At 37.9% G+C, this 21,088-nt stretch overlaps 1 protein-coding gene across 10 annotated transcripts in view; it reads right to left on the bottom strand.

Moving 5' to 3' along the window:
- ppfibp2b (PPFIA binding protein 2b) overlaps window positions 1-21,088 on the bottom strand; it is a 291,180-nt gene that overhangs the window by 76,137 nt on the left and 193,955 nt on the right. For 8 of the 10 annotated variants that reach the window (XM_039749799.1, XM_039749816.1, XM_039749800.1 and 5 more), the window contains 2 exons: window positions 18,842-18,973; window positions 5,898-6,092 (listed from right to left, as the gene is read on the bottom strand). In XM_039749799.1, coding sequence (XP_039605733.1) covers window positions 5,898-6,092; window positions 18,842-18,973 — 327 coding nt within the window. The remainder of the gene's footprint in view (window positions 1-5,897; window positions 6,093-18,841; window positions 18,974-21,088) is intronic. The other 2 variants (XM_039749830.1, XM_039749838.1) reach the window with 1 other exon arrangement.

Raw genomic sequence — 21,088 nt, 5'->3', positions numbered from 1 at the left:
TTTAGCAGAAATGATGCAGGCATAAAAAAGAAGAAATAGAATCCCAAGAACCATATATTTAAGACTAACATTTTAAATGCCGCAGTATATATTTCAGGACTATTTTTCCCTAAAATGGCACAACAGCTTGTTCCTGCTACACTAAAAGAATGCCAATGTATTATTTCCTAAGATTTTCTAATCATCTATCATTTTATGCATTGTAGCCAAGCTAATCCAAAACCAATGAGAACATTTAACAGAAGGTAATACAACATATTGGATTATTTTTCAAAGAAAAAAAAAATAATGAAAACTTAACTCTCATCCATTCCAAACTCTGTTTTTTGCACTCAACAATGAAAGAATATTCACTTTTAAAACAGGAATTGAGAGAAGTGTAGTTGTATTCCTGCTTTATCTAGTTTAAAACCGTTTCTTGCAGGTAATGTGTGAGTTTACATCTTATATCATATTTTCCACTAATACATTTTTATTATATATTGACGCAGGCGGTTGAGTGACACACCCAGCCGGCATGCCTGGAAGGACTGGGAGAGGGATTATACCTCCCCTGGGCCATGACAGGACAGCCGCTCTGGTTGCTATGGGTGCCGAGCTGAGAAGCTCAACCCTATAGGGGTCCGTGGCCACCGCCAGGGGGCGGCTGCTGGATCCTAGAGCCCTGGAAGCCAGCACTTCTGGTAGTGCTGGCGGCAGTTCATCAAGGGGCACCTGGAGCATATCTGGGTGAGCACAAAAGGGGTCGCTTTCCAACAGTCGAGGAGCAGGAGTCAGGAGGAAGCAGACAAGGCTTCGAAGAGTGGAGAGAAGTGGCCCGAAGAGGACCATTGAGAGGCCCAAGGAAAGGGCGTTTAGTGCTGGAGCACTGTGTGCTGTGCAGGACTGTGTTGGACCTTGTAAGTATTGTAAATAAAATGTGTGTGGTGGACTTAAGAACGGTGTCTGTCTGGCTATCACAATGGCATCCCAGATGGGTCCCCTGGCCATTTGTTGGCAGGAGCCCTGAAAAAATAATTTTGTTGTCTGCCCGGCACTGCAGACACCCACACACAAGTGCCGTGATAGCCCGGCCCTCTCATGCACCGCGACGGAATGGCGACTCACCCAGCTGCCGGTTCACGGAAACGTTATCTCTGACCTGATGGGGAGAAAGAAGACTGGGTGAGGCATGAGAGCAGCAAAATCCCCGACGCTTGCCGTCATGGCAGATTCCTGGGTCAGCTTCGTGTCTTCAATGCCCACATGGAGGGAGGTAACTCTGGAAGATGGCATCCGGGAAGTAAGTCCAATTCCCAGAGGCAGTCAGCCCAAGGGGGCTGGTCGTGCGGGGCCCTGTTTCTGTGTTGTAGGTAAGGACATCCTGGATCTGCATCGGTGGCCGAGACGGGCTGATCTGGGGATCGATACTGTGACGGTGGTGCTGGAAAAAACAGGGGAGGAGAAGCCGCTGCACATCAGGAGGACGCTGCGGCAGAAGAGCTCTCAGGAGTCTCGCTGACCCATCGGGTCGAGGAGGAAGGAGATGACGGAGGACCGGAAGTCCCTCTCCGAGGTTGGCTAGGGATTGGATGGTGTGTGTTGCGTTTGTGCCTAGGATTGGTTGGAGGCAGGACCAGCGAATGTCCATCCTGAGCCAGGGGAGGACCCGACGGAGCCGGGAAGGAGACTTTGTGTAGAACCGAACAACCGGTAAGTCCACTGCTGGCTGATGTTCCGTTTCTGCTTGCAGCTCGGCGTGAGCCGGCAGACTGCCTTCGGCCTACCGAGTTGCTCCTCCAGGTGATACATGCCCTCCATGAGTTGATAGACGAGGTGGAGGAGATCCGATGAACAAGTAGCTGCACCTCCGATAGTGGATGTGATGTTGAGGGCTGATCGCATGGTGGAGGCAGAGCCAAGATGCCGACTGATGAGTGCTGTGGGTCTAAGGGCCATACTCCCAGAGCCAGCGTCGGTCTCACGTTGCTCTACAGAGGCACAGATGGTGGCGGGGTCTCTTTCTTTCTCATAGGGATCCTTAGACCATCTGGGTGCCCAAGAAAAAGAGGAAGACCCGGACGAGGAAAGCCGGCTCAACTGACAAAAAGAGGTGTGAGCTTGGGAGCCCACGTAGCATGACAGGCTGCCCTCTGTGGGTGCAGAGGGAAGCCCCGAACTCAGGTGAGAGGACGGGGGAGCCGAGCAAGGGCGTATGGGCAACGTCTCCACCCCTTGACATTGGGTATGTGTTACTGTATTACGTATTACTTGTAAATATTGTAAATAAATCATGTGTGGTGGACTTAAGAACGGTGTCTGTCTGTCTGTGGTCGGGCTGGCTCTTAAAATATATATATTGTGTATACAGTGCATCCGGAAAGTATTCACAGCACATCACTTTTTCCACATTTTCTTATGTTACAGCCTTATTCCAAAATGGATTAAATTAATTTTTTTCCTCAGAATTCTACACACAACACCCCATAATGACAATGTGAAAAAAGTTTACTTAAAGACTTTTGCAAATTTATTAAAAATAAAAAAATTGAGAAATCACATGTCCATAAGTATTCACAGCCTTTGTCATGAAGCTCAAAATTGAGCTCAGGTGCATCCTGTTTCCCCTGATCATCCTTGAGATGTTTTTGCAGCTTAATTAGAGTCCACCTGTGGCAAATTCAGTTGATTGGACATGATTTGGAAAGGCGCACACCTGTCTATATAAGGTCCCACAGTTGACAGTTCATGTCAGACCACAAACCAAGCATGAAGTCAAAGGAATTGTCTGTAGACCTCTGTGACAGGATTGTCTCGAGGCACAAATCTGGGGAAGGTTACAGAAAAATTTCTGCTGTTTTGAAGGTCCCAATAAGCACAGTGGCCTCCATCATCCGTAAGTGGAAGAAGTTCAAAATCACCAGGACTCTTCCTAGAGCTGGCCGGCCATCTAAACTGACTGATCGGGGGAGAAGGGCCTTAGTCAGGGAGGTGACCAAGAACCCAATGGTCACTCTGTCAGAGCTCCAGAGGTCCTCTGCAGAGAGAAGTGAACCTCCTAGAAGGACAACCATCTCTGCAGCAGTCCACCAATCAAGCCTGCATGGTAGAGTGGCCAGACGGAAGCCACTCCTTAGTAAAAGGCACATTCCAGCCCGCCTGGACTTTGCCAAAAGGCATCTGAAGGACTCTCAGACCATGAGAAACAAAATTCTCTGGTCTGATAAGACAAAGATTGAACTCTTAGGTGTGAATGCCAGGCGTCATGTTTGGAGGAAACCAGGCGCCGCTCATCACCAGGCCAATACCATCCCTACAGTGAAGCATGGTGGTGGCAGCATCATGCTGTGGGGATGTTTTTCAGCGTCAAGAACTGGGAGACTAGTCAGGATAAAGGGAAAGATGACTGCAGCAATGTATTGAGACATCCTGGATGAAAACCTGCTCCAGAGTGCTCTTGACCTCAGACTGGGGCGACGGTTCATCTTTCAGCAGGACAACGACCCTAAGCACACAGCCAAGATATCAAAGGACTGGCTTCAGGACAGTTCTGTGAATGTCCTTGAGTGGCCCAGCCACAGCCCAGACTTGAATCCGATTGAACATCTCTGGAGAGATCTTAAAATGGCTGTGCACCGACGCTTCCCATCCAACCAGATGGAGCTTGTGAGGTGCTGCAAAGAGGAATGGGCGAAACTGGCCAAGGATAGGTGTACCAAGCTTGTGGCATCATATTCAAAAAGACTTGAGGCTGTAATTGCTGCCAAAGGTGCATCAGCAAAGTATTGAGCAAAGGCTGTGAATACTTATGTACATGTGATTTCTCAGTTTTTTTATTTTTAATAAATTTGCAAAAACCTCAAGTAAACTTTTTTCACGTAATTATGGGGTGTTGTGTATAGAATTCTGAGGAAAAAATGAATTTAATCAATTTTGGAATAAGGCTGTAACATAACAAAATGTGGAAAAAGTGATGCGCTGTGAATACTTTCCAGATGCACTGTATATATATATAGTGTATATAGTATATATATATATATATATATAGTATATTATATATATATATAGTATATTATATATATATATATATATATATATATATACTATATACACTATCCACTTTAATAAAACCCCTGTGTGCGTCCAGGTTTCCGTGTGTCTTCTTGTGAAGTGTGTATGCACTGGGCTGCACGTGTTCAGTCTCTCCCTGTGCATTCCCTGTGCAGAGAGAGGGAGAGAGAGACACACACACAGGCGCATGCGCGAGAGAGACACACACACAGGCGTGCAAGACACACATACACGCAGGTGCGCGAGAGAGACACACACACAAAGGCACGCGAGAGAGAGACACACACACACAGGCGTGCGCGTGCGTTGTTGCAATGTTACTTTTCTTGGTTGTTTATTAAATTACGTATTTTTCAAATGTTCATTTTTTTCACTGTGCTTAAAACTCATTAAAAAAAATGTTTTTAGGGAGCGGTTCATAGCGCTATAGCGCAAACTCTTGCAGTGTTACTTTTCTCTGTTGTTCAATGTTTTTACATTTAGTTTACTATTACGCTGTGCATTCTATGGTATAATTAAGTATATTTGTGCCTAAAAACTTAAAAAAATATATATTTACATACAGTTTGTACGGTCTGGAATGGATTAATTGTATTTACATACAATCCTATGGGGGAAATTAATTCGGTTCATGACCAAATCGGGTTTCGACCAGGGTTTTGGAATGAATTATGGTCGTGAACCGAGGTTCCACTGTATTACTGTCAGAGAAAATTACAGGCATTTTACGGAAATACAAAACAGTATTACTGCGAGAGAAACTTAAAGGCACACAATACAGGGACGCATATTACAGCCACATACAAGGTCCCTTGCCATTTAATATAGACTGTTCCTACTAATGTTTATGCAGTACTGTTCTAGCGCCCATTTTCGTAATGGGCTTAATGTCTAGTATATATATATATATATATATATATATATATATAATATATTCATTCTGGATTTTTTTTTAATTATAACTTCTTAACATGGCTATAGACAACAAGATGGCTAATGCTGGTAGGATCATTTTCAGCCACCTGGAAGCAGTAATTGGAAAATGCAGATCTAACTGTTATTTTACACAATGACTTTTAAAAATTGTATTCAAAATCTTCTTTACGTTACTAGGTAACCTAGTTTTTACTTTCCTATATACATTAAAGCAGCTTGTGAGGGAGCCTTCAATTCAAATGGCTTTGTACAAAAGTAAATGACTGACTATTAATAAAGAAGGGAACAACAGTACAGTGCCATGTTTAAATGTTGCATTATAGTTTCAAGCACCTGGGTTCTAGTTCCAGTTTACTTACTACACTGTAAGGTGCAGAGTTGGTACATTCTCTTGTTTCTATAAATTTTCACAGGATACTCTAAGGGTACTCTTTATATTATAAAGGTGTGCACAGTAGCCGAATCAATTGACTACAAATTGGTATGGTATGGGTGTAAATGTGTCTACTGTAGTGATGGACTGAGGTTCATAGTCTGTTCATACCTGGATACTCAGAAAATGAATATATGAAAGATAAGGATCATCACCATTATGACTGTGAAATGGTAACAAGTGTTTACTTGTGTACCTTGAGAGAAAATTTATGGAAATAAGATTATAAGAGATGAAAAAAGAAGAATGACAAGATCAGAAATTATTCTATACTCATGTCAAGAAGAGAAAATAAATGGTTGAAATACTGCAAAAAAATTTGTAGCATGCATTTAATTTTTAAAGGATCATGACTTATTAGACCACCAATCTACTACTTTGCACACTTTTCACCACCAACACAGACCAGATGCCACAGTATTAGCTGGTTAGTCCACAGTCAAAACAGTCTGTTCATGCTAAGAGAATCTATGCCTACTTTCTCCCCACCACAGTAACAATGCAGTCCATAACTAGAAACACTCAGGGTGGGATTTGTGTCTTGCTGTAGCTCCTTATCTTTACATTCAGCAGGTCTGTGTTCCTGCGCATTTTTTTCCAGGATTCGGATATTGATCTCCTGCTGAAATCTACACATCTGCTCCTGTAGTTCACTAATCAGGTTTACCACAGACTGAAATGAAGAAGAAAGAAAAGAATAATGAAAAAAGCATGAACAAATGAAAAACACTACCAAAGAAATGGATTGGGAAAGCATGAGGAAAGGCCCTCAAAGTTACCAGCATGGATGTTTAGCTTTTTAACTGGATTTTATTTATTTTAAGTATTTTTAAAGGTCACTGAACAATCAGCATGCAGAATTTCATTTTGTTAAAAAATAAACAGGTAATACCTATGATCCACAGTTTAACACCACTTTAATACTGAACACAAAGCTTCTACATGGCTGCTTATAAATGAACTTAGTGTAAAAAGAGTAAAAGAAACAAAAAAACAGAATTGATAGGGCCCTGAAAAAACATAGATGCATTTATCCTGCAAGGTGACTTATAAAAGCAAAACGCAAATGGAGACGCCTGATGTTGCTCATGCTGATTAAATTAGGCAGTGCATAAGTATGTTTCCCTAGGGCAAATATAGTTAGAATTTATGGCAAGATTCAAACTTGGATCCTTGGTGCTGTGTGACAGCAGTGCCAACTACTGATTCACTATCTTGATCTAATTTTACATTAAAATAAATGTATAGTAAGTAACACTAATATCTTGCCCTTGAGTGAGGGAAACCATGCTATAATATTCTTAAGAACCTATAAAAATTAAACGGCTTTATCAAATCTATCAAAAAAGGTCTCTGAGATTAATAAAGTATCTAGCTTACACATCTGATATTTTCAAAAATTCATGGAAAAACAGAGAAATGTGCCATGAATTCAAACTATTATTTCTGCTTTGAGGTTAACAACATCTATTGATTTGACCAATTACAATCAAAAAATACATTTCCACTGCAGGCAGTGTTCTTTATTTTACTGGTTATTTTACTCTCTTGTGCCAAGATAACTGAGGTGGTTGACCTAATTTTGTAAACTGGTGGCTTGCCAACTCAGAGATGTTTGAGCAACAGCCAAAGAGTTGAGTTTATTTTTGAGGCTAAACTTCAAGGCAACAGAGATTCTAACCTAACTTTTAAATAAAGACCATAGCTATGGAGCACATGAAAGTAACTAAGTCTACTAAACATAGATGAAAATAACAGTGTTATTATAGAGTAACAATCTTCAAGTTTGAAATATCTAAGCTATATTTATGATCTTTACTTTGATGACATGAAATATATTTAATGCTAAAACTTTTCAGGACTGTAATACTTAGAGAACAAGCAGTTTCGCAAAGTACAGTTTATATACTTCACAGCTATACAGCTATAAAAAATTCAGTTTTTTGTTTCTAAACACAAAACTACAGCATTAATCATTTCATTCCTCCAAAAGAAAGCTAACCATGGTGCATTGTATGAGAAAGTGACACTTTCCTCTTTTCCTTTGGTAGGTCATTCAAGATTTCAGCTGCAGCTGCACACCCTAGCCACAATATTAAGCAGAGACTTAATATTGCGTCATCTTTCTAAAGAAAGAAATGCACGGATGTAAGGATGTCTTATTGTCTAGATTACCTGTCAAGAGATATCATTTAAACTTTTTAGCTGCATGTTCCCTAACTATTTTCTGTAATTACTGAAAATATAAACTTCTGTTGCCAATAATTTTGGAAGAACACCCAAGTATACATGATCTCTTTAGGTTCATGCAAAATTTTTGTAAATCTAAAAATTTAACGGTATGTACATACATGGATTATCTGACCATTATAAGCTGAAGGTGAAACCACCCATTTAATTGCAGGGTTACACTTAAGCACATGCCACACTCATTAATATTTGCTCAATTAAAGAATGACATGTATGATTCTATGGCTATCTTTGGGATGTTACAGGAAAACACAGACCATTAAGATATCCCACAGGGGCACACTGAGAAAGAGAAAACTCTTGAGAGACAGTGACCACGTCAAGAAAAGACAGCAAGGCCCTTTCATGGAAAGGCAGCAGTATAACCACTGAGAAACAATGCTGACTTAATTTTATGGCTCAATAAATGTAAATAACTTTAGCACAGACATAGTTATTTTATGGAATTGATAAGATAACACTCTCCATACATAAACACTAAATCAGGTGGATTTATGCAAGCTCAAGAAAAAAGTTACTAATATCCTTTCTATTTAAAGAAAGAATGCAAAATATTATAGCATTGTAAATTTGATTGAATTATTAGACACCATAGGATTTACACCAAATTACAAAACTTGCGCTTACCAAACACAATTTTAATTTTCCACATTATGTCATTTGTATAAAGCTTAGCTAACCATGTAAATCCTGGTGCCATCTCTTCTACAGGTAAATGATGCACACGGACCTGTTCGTCCACATGATCTAAAAGATTTTCAAATCAGGCCACCTTCTTCCATTGCTCCAGTTCTGATGCTCATGTGCCCAGGTGCTTTCAACGGTGGATATGGGATTTTAGGCACTCTGGCAAGTCTGCAATTACGCAGTATCATACACAGCAAGCTATGATGCACTATGTGTGCTAACATCTTTCACTCATGGCCAGCATTAAGTTTTCTGCAATTTATGCTATGGTATTATGTAGGACTAGGCCAGACAGGCCATTTTTCCTGCTTCCAACACATCACATTTAAGAACTGACTGTTTACTTGTTGCCTACCCACCTCTCGATGATGTTATTCACTTGTCACTGGTTTTAATGTTAGTGCTGATTGGTATAAACTGGTACCTTGTGCATGCATGAAATTAACATTCTGCAATGGACTGGCACACCAGGCAGATTTAGTTTGGCAGTGTGTCTTGTTACTTTCAGGGTAGAGTCTGGACTCATCTAACCCTGTGGTGAATGCAGACTAAACACAAAAAGACTCATCTTCATTTGGCAATTAATGCAGAACAAACTTGAGAATTTGAAGTTAGCCTTGGTGCATGCAGAGTATTGTGACACAGTGCCACCAGTTTTTTTTTTTTAATTTGAATTTATAATTTACTTCAAGTTCTTTGATTGCAGAGGGAAAATCTTATTTAAATGACATAAACGCACTTGTAAAATAATACAATACATGATAAAGGTTAATTCCTTAAATTTAACTTCACTTGCACACCTATGATTAACTGCAAACTTTCAAAGGTAAGTTATAGTAGAAGTGAACAGAGCATCTTTTTAGACAAAGCTGAAAACAAAACACAGAAATGCATAACCTAGGTCCTGCCCAAGAATTACTAAGTAGATGAAAGTTTTAATAAAATGAAATAAAAAGAAGATTTTAAGAATTGACTTTACTTCATGAACCAAGCTTTTTCAGCCTGTGTGTGTACAGTACAAAAACATAACTTTTGCACTTAAGAACTGTGATGACAGTTAAGTTTTCAAATTATGAGCCCTTGAGCACAATGCATTATGTAAACCAGTGATTTTTTAAATTAACTGGTATTTAGCATGTTTAACTGCTGTAACTGTACTGTTAAATATGTTAAGCTAATTCAAGCTGTAAGAGTGTGAGAAAAGCACATTATGCATTGCCTCCTTCCTGTCATTTTAGAAGATGGTAAATACTATTACTACCATGATAAAATTGTTCAGGTCAGTGCTTTGATTATTTTGTAACTGCGGTACATTTTGTTCAGCTCTTCCACTAATGCAGTGGGGTTCTGTATGAGTATGTGTGTGATTATGCTCACTGATGGACTGCCCCCCACCCTCTCCAATTTCGGTTTGTATTTTATACTCTAAGACAGGCATCAGTGCACTGTGACCTTGAAACAGATAACAAGGTTAGATTAAAAAAAAAAAAAAATAGTAGGTGGATTTAGAGGAAAAACACAAAACTTCCAGCCACTCTCTGTATCTGTGAATTTTATTAATGGGACATGGACAAATAAATAAAAAACGAATATATATAGTCTTGTAATTGCTTTACTTTTCAATTCATATATTACCTTTTATAGAAAGGACAATCAAAGCGTACTTTATATAATGTGTCTTTTAACAAATCTGCATTTATATGTGTACCAGTGCTGTATTTAGTAATTGGTATAATCTATACTTGTATTTTAACTGAGAATTGCTTGAATCACTCCGTGCACTTACTTATTCTATGTTAATTAATGTTGACTTATTTTGTTTTCTTATTGTGTCTTTTATTTTTCTATTCTTTATTATGTAAAGCACTTTGAGCTACTGTGTGTATGAAAATGTGCTATATAAATAAATGTTGTTGTTGTTGCAGTAAAGAGTGCTACACAAACAACAAGTTGTATTGTTTTATATATAATCATGCATAGGGTATAATAAAGGTACTGATGGAATACAGTACAGATTTTAGGTATTTTCCTTGCATTTTAAAATCAGTGTGGTAATGAGCTGACCAGATTGAATCAAGCTGTTAGGCTTTAAACATACAGTACAGGGTGAAAAATGGTGGCACTTCAATATCCCTTGTCTCAGCTTAATTCATTAAATTAACTGTTGCCTCAGTGAACAGTGTTAAAGAAGTGATTTCTTGTGTAAAGAAAACTGTAGGGTAGTCAGAAGAAAGGCATTTCTTAGAAATACACTTATTTTACTATGCATGGTCAGGGCAAAGATTGTCTTCATATATGGTATAAATCAAATCAACTTAAATAAGATTCTGATCATATTCAAAATTAAAATTCAGTGTGTATCTTGGATTATTACTCATCTTCCAAATATGATTAGTATTCATGTGTCAAGTAACTCTTCAGTCACAGATAATGTTTTAAAATTTAACTGTGCTGTATTCACAGGAGAGATAGATTAGCATTAAAAAACGAAGCGTTATTTTGGAAAAGCCAAGCTGAAACTGTAAAAAATATCTGGCACTCGGGCATTACTGATGTACTGCTAAATACCTGTTTACATCTTAATATAGGTTAATACCTTTAATTACTGAAATAAACAACATGACATAGATCAAGAAAGTTACCAATAAACATTTTTAAAGAACTTTATTGGTGACATAGTGATTGGAAATTTAAATTTGCTCATAGATTCTGTGAGTGTTTTCAATTCAAATTCCATCTTTAAAGTCACATTCCAAAGTCATGCAGGCTAGAATAATTAGTAACTCTAAAATGTACGAATAAATGTGAGTTTTTGCATACCTGTGCCCTGTGAATTGCTATCCAGTTCTGTGTTGAATTTGACCTAATGCTTAATTTGAAAGAATGGAATCTACCTCTTCCACAACCATGAAGTGGAGTCACAGGTACAGATATGGTTTTCAGGAACTCTCAATTTTAGGCCATGGTACTACTACAGCCCTTCCAACTCCATCCACAGACCTCTTTTTCACATTTATGTCTTGCACTCTCTTCCACAAGTGAGAGCACACTGAGGATAGTGTAGAAACCCATGGGATGAGACAGGAAAATGATGAAGCTGATGGTTGGATTCAACTTTTTAAGTGTTTAAGTCTCATGCGGTGTAGCCAGAAGTTCAGCAATTAAAAATCATAAAAAAGGAATATACAGGAAGGTGCAAAAAAAGCAGAATTCAAGGAAGAAGACAAGATTTTGAGTTGAGAACATTACTTAAAAACTACTACAACAAAAATGAGGCAGTAGGTAGCCTTAATTGAAACAGGACTCAAAAAATAAAGACAGAAGCAAGAGAGCAAAACAGAAAATTAATTTCCTAGTCGTACCTTACAGACCCAAACATAGTCATCCTCCAGTAAGAATGAGGAACAACTACATTTAAAAAAATGTAATTGGTGGATTCAAAATCTTATATCAAATGTGTGTCCATGATTAACAATGCAGGAAAAGAGAAACATGAAAAATGCGTTATTCTCAATTAAAATTATGTAACACGCATGATCAGGATCAGGAAAAAGTAGAAAATTAGTTGTTTAAAAAGAGGAATAAATTGGACACATTTCACAGAAAACAGAAATCATAACATCTTTTGAGAATGTAGCAGCCCATGTAAAATAGGAACCAAGATAATCTTGAGAATGTTTTGCCACAGGAGATATAATGCCAGCAGCATGAAGAAACCATGCTTTTGGAAGTGTTCCCCATTAGCCTGGAAACCAAAGAGATCAAGAAATTTTCTTCTCTTCAGACAAGAACAGAATTTAGTATAAGCAAAATGTACTTTCTCTTTTGAGACAACAAAATAAAATTGAGAATGTTGCATCTCATTTTTGTAGTGTAAATACTAGAAGAAAGAAATAACATCTGAAATAAACTTTAGGTGTTTTCAACAAGTAATACCTAAAGGTTCTGAGATGTTTCATTATGACGTGCAAAAGATGAAGAAGGCTATATTGAATCATACAAACCCATGCAGTCTGAATCTTTCACATGTGAGCACATTTCTTCTATTTGTATGTTACCTACGTTTTGAGGGCTCTAAGAAGCTCAAGTGACAAATTTTGAAACTGCTGGAAGGACTTGTCTTTGTAATTCTTTCAGTCTAAGGATATGGTGTCAAGATCAGTAACAGGGAAAAAAATTTTGAGTCAAAAACCATTAAAATAGGCATACATACAAAGGAACAGGGAAGGTTATTGTCAAGAAGCATCCGTGAGATCCAAACACAGAGATGATTAACAGTGACAGCAAAGACAGGTTCTTACGAACATTAAAATGAGCATGGGTCAGATAACAGACATCATGGCAGAAAGGCATAATGTTATACTACAACTTATTTGTGCCTTAATAAATAATAAGCTTTACTTAAATATTTTGCAATGTGACAAACATGTAGTTAAAAAATGCTCCGTCTAGTTCAGGGTAATGTGGGCCCGGGACTAGTCCAGGAGCAGTGCCACTATTAGGCCCAGCCATCCACTTTCTTCATTGGCCCACTCTATATCTTAGGTTTTTCATTTTTTTTTCTTTACGTGAAAAAATAGCCTATACTGCATACATATGTTTTAATACAAAACTCCCTTTAAAAAACATCAGTTCATTATAAACTTACACAGAAACATCAATTGTGTGAACATTATTACTAGAAAAGTAAAAAGTATTTGGTAAACATATTTATGGATGGTGATTACACAGCATACGTCTGCATAACAAGGGTTACAAAATAAGATTGACTTAAAATGTTGTCAATTACAGCTTCTCAAAACATGTCACCCTAACAGAAGGTTATCAGTTACTAACCTATTTGCTAAACATGCCAGAGTCTGATGTTGGCACTGAAATCTTTCATGATACCCCAATGGCGAGTGGAAACCCTCCTGTTAGCTATGCTGGAAAATGTATAGACACCCTGGCACCAAATGAAGAAGGATCGACCAGGCCACAGATTTGTCTGATATCCATGAGCCACCAACTCAACTTGTATTAAAGTTTCCAACCTTTGCTATGGCCAGTAAGGCATGTAGCTTGTTAGCTCATTGAAACAACAGATAATTGTGTGTGACTGAAATATGGGATATCAAAGGATGCAAATGTGGCATTTTTTGTGATATTCTACTTGAGGACAGATTCACTTGTGTATTCAGAGACTGGAAATGCATGTATCAGATATGCATACACAAACTGCAGGAAATGCCAAAATGGTAATCAGACTGTTTGCTGTTATTTGATGATATCTGGTCAAAATTATAACAGATATTATTTGGCTGCTTGTGACTTGCAGTGGGTTCGTATGTCTTACACAGCATCAAAAGTAGGCAGTCAATTTATCTTCACCATTTGTAAGTGGATTTAAATTATCTTAAAAAAATAATTCTTAACTCTATTTTTTTTTTGTAAAAACTTGATTGCTTTGTATGAAGTGTAATAAAATTAATAAGAAAAAAAAATTAAAAAAGGCATCTACGTTAGTATGACTAGACTTCTTTTTTTTTTTCAATAATTGTATATTTAAAAGTAATAAAAATAACATTAGGCCTACCCATGACAAACTTAGGCCTGCCCTTGTATGAAATCCTAGTCCAGTAGCATGTTGCACCAGGTAGGAGTTATTCCAAAATGAGCTGCCAGTATATTGTAGGGCATCAACTTTTTAACGCATGACAAATTTTGAGTTACCAATCAACCCGGCATGGCAACAAAGGGCACAAACAGGCATATGAGAGGAGTTAGTCCAGTTAAGTTCATAATCAGGCAAGATTGGAGGAAGTTACAAATGTGCAGATACTGAAGGTGGTTGAAGGGGACTGGGCAGTCTCATGGTCTGGAATCCCTACAGATTTTATTTTTTTCTCCAGCCGTCTGGAGTTTTTTTTTTTTCTGTCCACCCTGGCCATTGGACCTTACTCTTATTCTATGTTAATTAATGTTGACCTATTTTATTTTCTTACTGTGTCTTTTATTTTTCTATTCTTTATTATGTAAAGCACTTTGAGCTACTTTTTGTATGAAAATGTGCTACATAAATAAATATTGTTGTTGTTGTTGAAGTGGATGGGAGATACATTACATTAAATAAATCCGATTAGATTTACACCAGGAGGTGGAGTAAAGTAATTATTGCTAGAATGGCTAAAGACAGCAAAGAAGGACAGCATTTGCTTCTAGAATACACCTTATGTTCAAAGGTATGACGGCATCTCTTTACATTACTGAGTTCTGGTGTTTCAGGCACACCCATTTGTAAACAGGTGCAACAATCACACATATAGGCCATGCAGTGACCATTGGCAGTAGAATGGGTCATACTGAAGAGTTAAGTGATTTTAAACGTGGCACTATTACAGGATGCCACCTTTGTCTGTGCAGTCTGTGCATTAAATTTCTGCTCTGCTAGATCTGTCTCATTCAACTGTAAGTGCTATTACTGAGAAGTGGAAGTGTCTAGGAGCAACAACAGCTCAGCCACAAAGTGGTAGACAATACAAACTCACAGAGGGAAGCTGCCAAGTGCTTGAAGAGCATAGCACGGAACAATAGCTTATTGTTTGTTGCATTATTCACAACAGAGTTTCAAACTGCCTTTGGAGGCAACATCAGCACAAGAAATGTGCATTAGGAGCTTAATGAAATGGATTTCCATGGCTAAACAGCTGCATATAAGCCTTAGATGATGATGTGCAATGTCAAGCATCGACTAGAATGATATAAAACACACTGCCATTGGACTCTGAGAACAGTATAGATCCCTAATAAAATTTATAAAACCTATACCAAAGCCCAATCTGTCAAAGACCTGCCATTCGAAGAACTAGATGATATGATCACGTCTTCTCTGTATCAAAGGAAAGATGTGCTGCTTGCTTCTTTAATGACCTGGACCATGACCTTCCTGCATTGCACTGTAATGAAGCTGATGTCTATAAAAAAGTGAATCTATGACCCTTTAAAATTACATCTTGAATCAGGCTGGCCTTTTTCAAAACAAGCTGTAACATGGCTGGTGCACATGAATGCTCACACATAATTCATGTATGTTTAAAAAAATGGGGGTGATCAAGCTTTGATACGAACACAACCACTTGAAGCTATGAGACCGAAATAGGAACCTGTGCATCACTATGCCAACCTGATCTTTTAAACATCTGACACAACAAATACTTATTATTATTATTATTGCTTGATATGATATTTGCAGAAAGTAATATTTGTGGAAAATCAAAATCATTTTGTGATAATGTCCAAAACAAAGAATATGAGAATATTTAAACATGCAGATTATTTTTATACATTCAGTATTTTTTAAAATTATGCTGTGATGTTGCAAGCAGAGTCATACAACAACACAAAAACACAACATCTCATATTTTATTAATATAAAAACATGAAATGGGTTATAAAAATATGCAGTATGTATACACGGACATTTATCATTGTGCATAACAACAGCTGTATTTTTGTAAGGTGTAACACCTCTAGGAAATATTAAAGGTAAATTTAATTCAATTGATGATTAGAAGAGGTGTGTTTTGATGAAGTCTCCTTTTTCTTCTATCAATACCGTTTTATCACTACCTCACTATAACTGATCAAGAGTTCAGAAGATTATAAAGAACAGGTGAAGACAAAGAGTGTGTCTTATCAGTCAGAATTCCATAAGCCGTCTAAAATGATAAATGTCTTACATGAAATAGCAGATACAAAGGTGAAGAATCCCTGACCTCATACATTTGAAAGGTATATGACATCTACAAATGAAAATTATAGCATCCAAAATAAGCAGGCAAAAGACAAACAATGTACCATATACAGTAGAGGTTTTATCTTAAATGTACCGGACTACTAAATTTAAGCAAAGAACCTTAAAGAATATATGGCAACGTTAACTCAACTTTACCTACACAATAGTCCCCTTCTAGCTTGTTATCATTTCTGTTCTACACTGTCATGGATTCCTGCCACTCCTTCACTACTCCTATAGTGAAATTTTGCTCTAAATAATTTATTGACACCAACATCTGGTTTATTGCAATATTGTAACACTTATATTAAAACACATTTTAATAAAAATCATATAGCCTATTTGAACTGTTATACAACTTGACATATTCAATGCTAAATAAATTTTATTTCTGAAACAACTTCAGAAAAATGTATTTTGCTTTAACTGCAATTCTCTTCCTGTTTCTAATTTTCACAAACCAATCAAGTCAAGTCAAGTCAAGTTGGGGAGCATGCACTGTTAAGAGTGCATTGCCGCACCCACTACACGTTAAAAAAGCTTGGGATCCTGGTTGGCAACCCCCTATGCAAACACGCAGTCCAGTCCTACCCTCCGGAAATGACCCTCTATCTGCTGCAGCCAGGTGTTAAGTGGACAACCCCTTGGCCTGGTCCAGCCACTTGGGTCCTTAACAACGAGGATCTTATGAGCCAGATCACCTTCGGGGAACGCGCCACATGGCCGTAGTGCCGTAACTGACGCTCCCTCACAATGCAGGTAATGTGCCTCATTTGGGACCCCAAGAACAACCGCTCATTCAACACAAAGTCAAACCAACAGTACCCAAGGATTTTCCGGAGAGACACAGTACCAAAGGAGTCCAGTCTTCATCTCAGGTCACTGGATAGCGTCCATGTCTCACAACCATATATTAAGACAGGAAGCACCAGGACTCTAAAGACTTGAACCTTCGTCCTTTTGCATAAATATCGGGAGCACCACACACCCCTTTCCAGCGACCTCATGACCCCCCCATGCTCTCCCAATCCATCTACTGACTTCACAGGAACAGTCACCAGACACATGAATGTCAATGCCAAGGTAAGTAAACCTCTCAACAAGGTCATTAAAGGCCTGGATCTTGGTTTTTCAGGACAGGTATTCAGGACACTCGCAAGCCCAGACACTCAGACTCCTCACTCAGTCTCTCAAGGGCCACGATCAGAGCCTCCATTGACTCCGTGAAGATCACAGCATCATCAGCAAAGTCAAGATTCGTGAATCTTTCTTCACCAACAGATGCTCCACAGCCGCTGGACCCCACAACCTTGCCCAACACCCAGTCCATACAAGCATTGAACAGAGTAGGAGCAGAACACACCCATGACAAACCCCAGAATCAACAGGGTAAAACGCAGAGGTCCTGCCTCCACTCTACACAGCACTCACAGTACCAGTGTACAGGCCAACCATGATATCCAGCAACCTTGAGGGGATCCCGCGAACCCTCAGGATGTCCCACAGGGCAGCTCGATCAACTGAGTCGAACGCTTTGCGAAAATCGACAAAAGGCTGCAAAGAAACTCTGCTGATATTCGAATTTGCCTCAGTGCCAGGATGCAGTCGATGGTAGACTTCTTAGGCAAATCAATCAAAACAAAATAATTCTGTTGATTGGATCTTTACTGTATTATTTCATGTATTAAATTGAACTTACATCAGACTATGAACATTCATCTAAATACTGTAATAAAGGAACATGAAATTGCTCCAGGGGTGCTGTACAAATAGCTGACCCTGCACAATGACCCTCAAGCTTCTTACTGCCTCTGTGTGTTTCTGGAGAATAAGTTGGGAGTGTGAGGAAAACAACAAATTCCTAATGGAAGGAATATTATATATCAAATACTGTAGGGTGAATTTTTATTATCATTAAGTATGTTCATAGTTTTCATTGTTGTGTATAAGGGAAAAATGACATTCCTACTAGTCAACATACAAAAACAGCATAATAATTATGTACGCAATGGGCAAGTAAAAAAGTCTGTTTTGCAATGTCTAATTCCAGTATTGTTCTGGATAGTCAGAAATTACATTTTTCATGTTTAAAAAACCATACTTGATTCCTGTAATAAAGCTAATAATATATTACCATACTCCCCTTTCTGGCTGCAGCTGCTAGGGTTTGATAAGGAGATTAAACCTACTCACACTTTTTATAACTTTTTATAAGTCAAAGTCACCAAAAACCACTGAGGCTATCGTACAACCTGTGTCCAAACTTGGCAAAGGCTGCTCACCAGACATGCTTGCTTTTTCCGTAATGATGCATTCCAATTTGGATTTGTGATGCGTGGGTTGTCAACTTTCCAAAACAACTGATAACATTTCACATAGTCACAGATATTCTTATGTGAAACTCATTTTGCCTTTGTTAATCCCCATGATATTACAGGAAAAAATAAATCACCCTTGTACACACATAAACAACTGTAAAAAAGTGTCTACACAATAGTCAAGTAAAATAACACAGCACAAGCCGAATGTAACTTTAAAAGAAATGAGAAGCAATTAAAATCTTTTTGTTCTAACAGTGCATTACACTAACATTCTCTGCTAAACACCAGTGCTATGATCAAAACCTCACATTTGGCGCTCATCCCTCAAAAAGGATTTGTTTACAGTTTAACGGTTCCTGCAGCTTGCATCTCAGCATTAAAAAGCGTTACCTCAGCCTTGTGCTGTTTGTGTTCACAATCACGCTGTTCCTTTTCCATGCCAACTAACTTCAGCTTGAGGTTTGAAACTTCATCAATGAGATCCAGTTTCTGTGTTTCAAGAGATGTCCTGCTCAGCAGTTCCTGCACAAAGAAGTGAAGCTGTTCAGTTGTTTTCTCTGCACAAACACAAAGCATATTCAACAACATTTCAACCAGGAACCAGAACTGCTAAATATAAACTGCTATGTAATCTATTTATATTATCGCAGATGCACAGACTGTCATGCATGCAAAGAAAAAATAGAGACAGTTTTTAACATGAATTAAAAAAATAAACAACTTAAAACTGTTTATGAAAAGACCCTCATAACTTGTTTATCAGTGAAACTGTAAAAAATTATAGTATAATTAAAGATCAAATCATACTATTATTATTATGCAAGCACATCTCCTAGACGAGTCAAGAAGTGACAAGCAGATTTCCACCTTTATAGTATACAGAGCTGTTTTGTTCTAGAGGTGGTCAGTTTAATTTTAATATTTAAAATATATTGACATTTTAGCAACATACAAAATGTTGTTTATTATGTTCTCTTAACTGTCTATTTAACAGAGGAAACCAATCTGAAAAAAAAAAATTAAAAACAAATTTAATACTTTTTTTTCTAGCTGGTTGGTTACAGATTTTTGCATTGATTTTATAATGACGTGAAACTATTTGCTTGGTAAATTATTTGAAATAAAAGATTTTTTTTTTTTTTAAAAGTTCACCCACCCATTTATTATCAATGCTGCTTAATTCAGTTAAGAGTTGTGGGACCCACAGCCTTAAGCTCAAGGCAAGAACTGATCCAGAGTGTGGTATGAGTGTTTATTATGTTTATTATTTCACATTTAGCCGACACCTTTATCTAAGCTTAGAATTCATTACGTGTACAAGCTTAGATATATTGTTTACAATTGGATCACAGGTAGCTTAAGTGACATTTTCATGGGCACAAAGTGATGTCACTGACTACTCTGTGTTTAATTCTTTGGAATTATGACTATTCATGTCAGTCAAACAATTTAGTTACATACTATAGACAACACTCAAAACTCATAAATGCTTTCATATTTGAGTTTTGTATGCTGGATAATGGTTGAGGGGCATGATAACTGCCTTAATGTTCCTATCTAAATAGTTTACTCTGACACTTGGTCTAATGGTATGTGGTGTGGTGTTACAAACTCCATCTTGAACAGCCTGGTACTCCAGCGACAATTATGGCAGACAACAGCAAACAATGGAATTCAGTTTTCACTGTTAATATATGACTCTTAGAAACAGAAAAAATGATGACACTGAAATTCCCTTTACACTTTGGGTAATAGTGGATAAAATTAATTTCAGTTCAGTATTTTTAATTCTAATTTATTTAGTTTGCATAAAGAAATGCTCCAAAAGCAGTCCAGCTATTAAAAACATAATAAACAAGCTACCACAAACATCTACACATTTGGAGATTACGTATGTTAGTAAGTGCATCACTCAAAAATGCAAGTTCATAAACATATGGCAGTTTTTTCTCTGCCATTGAAATCAGTGGGCAAGTCATCCAGTAATCCTGATCACCCACCCAATAATCCGTAGGCCCCTGGGGTGGGGTAGTTTCCAATCTGGAAGGAAATTGAATTAATTAGGTTGCTGTGAATTTTAGAGGTGGTACGCTGCAACAAAGTTGCTTATAGTGTTTGTTAACATTTGTGTGGTATGCTCCTGTTCCTATTGCCCATTGAACTGAATGGCTGCCAAATTCACTCTCATCATGTGGTGCACATGCAATTCAATCAGTGTGAAAACTTAGAAACCACCTTGCAATTAGCCACGTACTGGGTTCCACTTGTGGAGACAGCTCCAGCAACCGATGAGTGACGAGATTTTAGCAACTGCAGTATTCAAATATGTCCTGCCTTATGCGTAACACTTATTGTGAGTTTTTTCAAGATGTAAATGTATCACTGCCTTTGGGAAATAACATGATTCCCCCATTATACAAAAAGCAAATAAATTCCTTTACTACTTGCAAAAAAAATGCAAAAAACAAGTGTTTCAGTTTCTACTTATTATAGTAAGTTTGATTCAAGTAAAAATGTGTATGAAGACTATTAGTTGTGAGGAGTGGCACAGCAGCGGTATGTTCTAATTTTTCATTTCAGAACCATCCATCCCTACTATCTCTGAGAAGCCTGTAAAAAATGGGGTGAAGATTTTTG

This window comes from Polypterus senegalus, chromosome 1 (assembly GCF_016835505.1).
Source record: "Polypterus senegalus isolate Bchr_013 chromosome 1, ASM1683550v1, whole genome shotgun sequence".
Taxonomy (NCBI): Eukaryota; Metazoa; Chordata; class Cladistia; order Polypteriformes; family Polypteridae; genus Polypterus; species Polypterus senegalus.
Note: the sequence above shows the minus strand (reverse complement) of the source record. Positions and strands in the feature narration are given on the sequence as shown.